Source organism: Azolla caroliniana, unplaced genomic scaffold, assembly GCF_043228905.1.
Source record: "Azolla caroliniana isolate FFs.n. ecotype wild unplaced genomic scaffold, voAzoCaro1.0.p SCAF_2, whole genome shotgun sequence".
Taxonomy (NCBI): domain Eukaryota; kingdom Viridiplantae; phylum Streptophyta; class Polypodiopsida; order Salviniales; family Salviniaceae; genus Azolla; species Azolla caroliniana.
In genome coordinates this window covers 14,641,666-14,648,455 of record NW_028230437.1, presented here as the reverse complement: position 1 = coordinate 14,648,455, position 6,790 = coordinate 14,641,666, and the positions used below count along the sequence as shown (strand labels likewise).

General features: G+C 43.4%; 1 protein-coding gene across 1 annotated transcript; it reads left to right on the top strand.

Moving 5' to 3' along the window:
- The first annotated feature begins 4,157 nt into the window (after positions 1-4,157).
- Positions 4,158-6,538, top strand: LOC147867407 (uncharacterized). The gene is made up of 6 exons (XM_087315190.1): positions 4,158-4,305; positions 4,454-4,525; positions 5,019-5,108; positions 5,820-6,004; positions 6,118-6,199; positions 6,297-6,538. Exons 1-6 carry the CDS (start codon positions 4,281-4,283, stop codon positions 6,305-6,307), a joined length of 465 nt encoding a protein of 154 aa, XP_087171316.1. The 5' UTR covers positions 4,158-4,280; the 3' UTR covers positions 6,308-6,538.
- The last annotated feature ends 252 nt before the right edge of the window (positions 6,539-6,790 follow it).

Sequence of the window (6,790 nt, the reverse complement as noted above, 5' to 3'; positions counted from 1 at the left end):
CACACCTCGTCCGATCTCGGGGTGGTCTGTTTCATTGAGTTTGCTTCGTGTCTCGTCACGAAGGCAATCCCTTCTCCGACTCTCCCGGAGTCTTCGGCGTAGTGCGATCGCTGCCAATTTCCCTTGTTGGTATGTCTAGAGCCGCTCCCGGAACCAGTTCTCTCCGAATCGGCGCGCTTCTTCCAGCACTCACTTTCCCTGTGGCCTTTCTTGCCACAGTACCAGCACTCCGCGATGGACTTCCCTTGCCGGTTCTCATTGCTTTGACTCCCCCTGTTTCCGAAGGGTCCGGAGTTGCTATCCGCATCACTTCGGTGCCTTCTTCCTTGATCTCGTCGGCTGCCTCCATTGCGCGCCGACTCGCCTCGTCCTCCACGTCCACGGGGCCTATCTCCCTCCGTGTACAACATTCTGCTGTCGGTGTGCGTGCTTGTAGACGCACCCACGTGGTTCTCCTCTACCAGGAGCATTGACTGTAAGTCAAAGAAGGACGGCGTATTCTCCCGAGTACACACAGCCGTTCGGAACGCTCCGAACTTCGACGCCAAACCTCCGAGACAGATCTGGACCATCTCGCTCTCCTCGATGTTCACCTCTATGGAGGCGAGGGATAGTCCGCCACCGACAAGTCGCGTTGTCGTAGGTTGCTCAACTCCTGTCGGAGCTGAAGCTTCCTGGCTGTGGTGCTCGCGGCAAAAATCTTCTTCAGATTTTCCCACAGACCTTTCGGCGTCTTTGCATCCCGAACATAGCTCAATAGTTGTTCGCCCACACACGACGCGAAGCAGTACAATACCCTGCTCGCCGATTGCTCCCACGACGGGAAGTCTCTGTGTGTCGATTCGGGTGCCGCGTCATTAGCTCCTTCGACATAGCTCCAGTAGCCGTGCCCGAGTAGGTACTAGTGCATCTTGTAAGACCAAGACGCGTAGTTGGTTCTGTCGAGCTTCTCTTTTGGAAGCGAGCTCGCCATGCCTCTATCCATCGTTCTTCTTCGTCAAGCTATGTCGGCTGTAGAGAGGTTCTCAACCCTCGTGCTCTGATACCATGTAGAAAGTAGCATGCGGAAGCAAGTATGAAGACCGAACAAAAGGGAGGAAACTCAGGTTCAATGGAGAGCTTCGGCTTACACAGTATACGCAGGAGAGACAGAGAGAGGAAAACAGAAAACTATATTCAATAATAATACTCAGTCTATACATAAGACGTGCTCAGTGAAAACTTTTATACAAGTCCTAGAAGGACTGACCGAAGTACTGACAGTACTTCAATGCTCATCAAGAGCTCCTACACTAACTCCCAAATATATTCCTCACGGAATATCTTTCCTAACGACCTCCCGGTTTACGCACTCGGCCTAACCGATCGGTCCCAACCGATCCGGTCCTCGGCTTCTTCAGCCGATCCGGCCGATGTTGAGCTTGTCTCTCAACAGTTTCGTACTAAGGCTTTCTAACAGTAGGGAGGGATCAAGGGAGGGGCGATGGGCCGGAACATGTTGAGAGTATATGTCAGAGAGCTCATGTGTGAAATGTATTGTGGTGTGATGGCATGGTTGACTAGACTTGGTGACCTTAGAGATATCACATTTTAGCTCGAAGTATAAGAAACTATGGTCTGCGCCAATAGGGCATGGGGCCACTCGGAAGGAGTTAATCATGTGGGTAGCTTCAGGGCGTCCTATTAGATAATCAACTGTGCTTTCCCCTCCTCCATGTGGGAAACATGTGAGCTCTTCCGAGCGCGGCCACTTAGCTAAACCATTATATATGACCATCCGGTGCCGACTGCCAAGTTCGAGCAGATGATGGTCAAAGCTCGTGGCATCCGTACCTTGATCCTTTGATCTACGTGTGGTGCCTATGTCTAAAGGATCGACATTTACCATTTCTAGGTTTCTATTCATCTGAAATACTGTGCATTGTCAGGATTGGGTTCTCGCATTGAAGTCTCCTACAAGAAATACTTCTCCTTGGGAGGAATATCGGATTATGTCATCTGATAGGGGTTTGTATGGAGAAGGCCCATGTGGCATTCCTTCATCGACTAATCTCGCCAAGCCACCAATATTATAACGGGATCCTTTTGGGGGAAAGTAACAAATGGCAAAAAATACTGCATGGTCTTTGCTTGTGGAGACTTTCACCCACATAAAACGAGCTTCTGGGTCTATCTTCATTATTTCTATCCTATTATGTAGCTCTCTACGAAACAATATCGCGACAGTTCCAGATCCCCTAGTAGTGTGTCGACATGAGGTTTGTCTAAAAGCGGACTCCCAACGGAATCCTTCGACCCGTGGGAGTCCTCTATTTGGGCTCTGATGTGTTTCTACCAAGAAAAGTATATCAGATACCTTTAGTATCTCCTCTAGGCGGCCGGGGTGTGCCCAGAGTGCGCCATTACAATTCCATAGGGTCATCCTAAGTGCATTTTCTGTCACATGGGCCACACGTTGTCAATTAGTAGTGCGATCATTTATGATCACTCGCCCGTCTCGGTAAAAGGTGCGATGGCCTTCTTTACGAGCTTGCATAACTCGTGGCATACAACTCTTGCGATGCTCAATTTGCATCTTAGTGAGGTCTTCATCGAGATAGATGGGGTCCCCACCCATTCCTTGAAGGATTGGTCTCTTCTTAAAGAAAGTGATTCTAGAGTCTAAGTCTTTAAATTGAAGGACTAAGGCTCTCTTCCTAGTTGTGTCACGCCTGACCCTCCATGCTTTGGTGATAGGTAGGGCCTTTGTGTACCCTAACATTTTCCCAAGTGTTTGTGCATCCTCATTTGGGGATGCACCTTCCTTGAGCCCAGTGGCACGTACATTTAAGCGTCGGGCCTGACGCATTTTCTCTTCTTCAAGGGTGGTATTAACAATATTTTCATCTTTTATTTCTTTTTTAATGTTTCTTTTAACCACATCTACCCAACCCGTTTTAGCTAACTCTATGTTATTATTAACTTCCTCTTTAACTTTTTTAATTTCATCCTTTATATCCTCTATAGAGGATATTTCACCGTCTTCTCGAGATACCTCGATGTCCTTAAGTTGTTTTTTAAGGTCAGTGTTTTCCACTTTAAGTTGTTCTATTTCGGCCTTCAGGGCGTCTTTTTCCTCTCTATCTTTTTTCTTGTGGGTTTCAGCGTCTTTCACCCATTTTTTCATATCCATCTCTATTTTTGTTAAACGATTAAACATATCTAAAAAGTTCTCCTTACTTATAGCCTCGTCTTGTATATCCTTATGTTCCTTAGTTCGTTTAGACGTCATTGTGGTGTCAATAAGAAAAAAAGGTAAAATAAATGGGTTCGAGACTTAGCCGAGTTTGTGTGTATGTTGCAATCACATCGACATTTTGTAGCACGCGACGAGCACACCAAAAGAACCCACCCACGAACTCGTCAAGAAAATGGCACTTCACAACATCAAGAGAAAACGGAGAAGAAACACCCCGCGACGGCGACAGTGACGACGACAGCAGACGACAAACAACGGCTGCAGACGGCGACAACAGCAGATAGCGGTAGTCGTCAGACGACGACAACAACAGTCAGCAGCAGACAGCGGCTGCAGACGACGGCGATGACAATAAACGGCGACAGCAACGGCAGAAAGAGCCGTTACACAGAGACAAGGAAGCGAGAGAGAGATAGATAGATAGATAGATAGATAGATTATATTATCGTCTTTGGAGATCAAATATGACCTATGAGACCAAAAATATTACATTTCACGTGATACGTGTGAAAGTGAGTAGTGACTCTCGATGTTCAAGAACTTTACCAATGAATGTTGCAATCGAGAGTGCACATTGTGGTTGTGAGAGGAATTCATGCAAAGATTGGGCTCGATCGAAGAGATGTGGAAAGCATGGTCGAATATGATCAAAGGCAGAGCATTGTGTCAAAGTGCGATACTCAGACTCGCAAACTTGTTTAGGGCAAAGTGTGCATAACCGACCACTCTCATCACTTGTACCCCAATGCTCTGTTTCACATCGCAATGCATGTGAGCTAAGTCGCATGGAAGCAATGGTTCGAATGGCAGATAACAGTATGGGCTCTAACATGTATAGACGTGGTGTGGTGGGCAAGGCACCCGCCGGCCCAAACTTCCCCTTCCCCACACCACAAATTCATTTCTAGAACTTTCCATCCTCATCAAAAGAAGAGGAAGAAGAAGAAGAAGAAGAAGAATTAGAATTGAAGCGCTAATCTCCTCCCTAACCCTAACCCTAACCCTAAAAATCACGTATCAACCGCCATCGTAGATTCGAGCCATGCCTCGTAAGAGCTCTTCTGCAGGTTTGTTCCTCTTTCTTTTCCTCTTTGTCGTCTCAGTCATCCTCTCGCAACTTTCTGATTCCTTGCGGTAAAGGAGGAGCAACCTTTCTCATCTGTTGTTGGCGTTTCCATCTGATCTTCGTTGCGTTCTATGCTTGCACAATAACAGGTAGGCCTTCCCCTCGCCCCGTTGTGGCTTCCCGTCCAACGCCTTCTGTGAGCCACAGTTCACCAGCACCTGGTTAGTTCCACTCTCTCCTTTGTTTTGTGTTTTATACGTCTATCCATCTATCCATTGCGATGGATGCCTTCATATCATGGCCGAAAATTCCACAATTTCAAATGTTAATAGTTTCGTAATACGTATCCCATGTATAATTTCTGTTCCATTTTATGCATCGTACATGTTTCTTGTATTAGAATATGCTCACTCTGTTTTCTTTTTTGCTCATTATCTTTGCTTTCTTGTAGTAGATGATTTATACTAGACCATGCTATGCCTGAACTATACCTGGTAGACAGATTCGTGTTTTCATGAATTATACGTCAAATGGAACTTGTCTCTACACTCAAACATGCATCATGTGGTTCTATCCCTTTGCATCTCGGATTTATCTATGTACGAACTCTTGTATCTTCTACTCAATCGTAGAATGACTTCTACTGCATCTTACTATTCTTTTGCAAGTTTCTTATACTGGTTTTTCTATTTATCCTTTTTTGTGGTGATGCAGTACGCACAAATCCTGCTTCTCCGCCTGCTCCACTTCAACAATCTGCTGGTGGATCTATGCTTGGAAACATTGGTGGAGCCATTGCCGATGGTAAGTTCGTTGGACAATGCCTTGATGCTTTGGGATAGGCTTGAAATTGTTTGACAATGGCATTGGATTAAGTAATCCTGCTTGTGCATTAGCCAACTATGGTTGCACAGGCTTTTAGATCATGTAGAAAAATTGCTCGACTATAGGAATCATATTGATGTTGTCGTGAAACTAGTTTCTGTGGCTAGGTTTAGCACCTATTAATCAAAGTTTTGGAAATTATGTGTGATGTGATACTTTCTAATTATTTAACCGGATTTTAAATTAGGTCTATAAATGTTTGAATGATTGCACATTAAGCTATTTAACAGTTGTAGGGTTGTGTTGTAATCTGAATCATCGCAGAACTATGTTTCTTTGGATTTGTTACATCATCTCACTGGGAAAGAAATTGTTTCCCTCATTCTAGGCCACATTGTTTAATATTGAATCTATTGCTAATGATAGTATGTGCAAAGCTTTCTCGGACATTGTTTGTTATTGTGGTGCAAAGCTGAGTAAATGGTGGGAATCCAGATGAAAAGTTGATTACTGGAATGTTAGCTTTTTAAAGTGGTTTTTTGGAACTTAGGTTGCAAAAGCAGAAAGGGACATTCTTTTACTGTCGTGCTCAATTTTATGGGGTTATTGCCTCGTGAGTGAAAAGTTCATAACTGGATTGCATCGTTTAATGAACTAAAAGAAGATATCTGGAATGTGCAATTATATTAGGAATGGCTTTTGGGACGGGAAGTGCAATTGCACACAGAGTGGTGGATTCTGTAATGGGACCTCGTGTTGTTCAGCATGAACATACTGCTGTAAATAATGCTGGATCAGCTGTTGTGTCCACTGCAAATTCGGTGCCGAATTCTATTCCCGATTCGTGCACATCTCAAGCTAAAGCTTTTCAAGATGTAAAATATGCAAAACCTTTATATATTGCCTTTTGTATATGTTTTGATATGTGTTATGGACTTGATGGGTTTTTGCTATATTAATGTTCAAATTTATTGGTGCTTGCTCTTAGTGTATTACTTCGAATGGAAGTGACATTAGCAAATGTCAATTCTACCGTGATATGCTTAATGAGTGCAAGAAAGGTCCAACTGGTATGACATAAGTTCCAACTTTATTTTAACTTGAAGTTTTTTATACATATATTGTTATGTATGTTTAGAGTCTGACTGTCTTCTTTTGTATTTGCAGTGGGCTTCTGAGGTCGACACACACATTGACTTAAAACATGCTTTCAAATTTGGATTTAAAAGCTGGATCACGGTATTGGTGAACCGAATTCTCGGCATACAAATAATGGACTGTAATTGACTATGAAACTGCAATTGTTAGCTAGGAAATAAGTAACATTTACTTGTGGTCACTTGTTCTAATATAAACAGACATTACATTGATGTTTGTGAACAAATATATCAGGTTTGTTTTATTGTTCATTTAAGAATTTATTTACATGTCAAAGAATTGAATCTATGACCTGGGTCTCTGATTGAGACATTATGGTGGAGAATGGTTTTTTACCAACTGAGGTAGTAAACATGCAACAAAAAAATGTGTATGAACTGCTTTTGATGAAGAAGTATAGTTAGTAATGGAGTGAAGAGTTTTGATTGAATTGTATTGTGATATGCACATATGAGATCAAAACCAGCCTAGTTAGCTTCTTACTTCTTACTCAATTTATAGTT

Bases quoted from the DNA above. Each gene is read 5' to 3' on its own strand.
- LOC147867407 (XM_087315190.1), top strand. From the start codon at position 4,281: ATGCCTCGTAAGAGCTCTTCTGCAG. The intron at 4,526-5,018 runs GTTAGTTCCACT...GTGGTGATGCAG, and splicing joins CCACAGTTCACCAGCACCTG to TACGCACAAATCCTGCTTCT. The intron at 6,005-6,117 runs GTAAAATATGCA...GCTTGCTCTTAG, and splicing joins AAGCTAAAGCTTTTCAAGAT to TGTATTACTTCGAATGGAAG.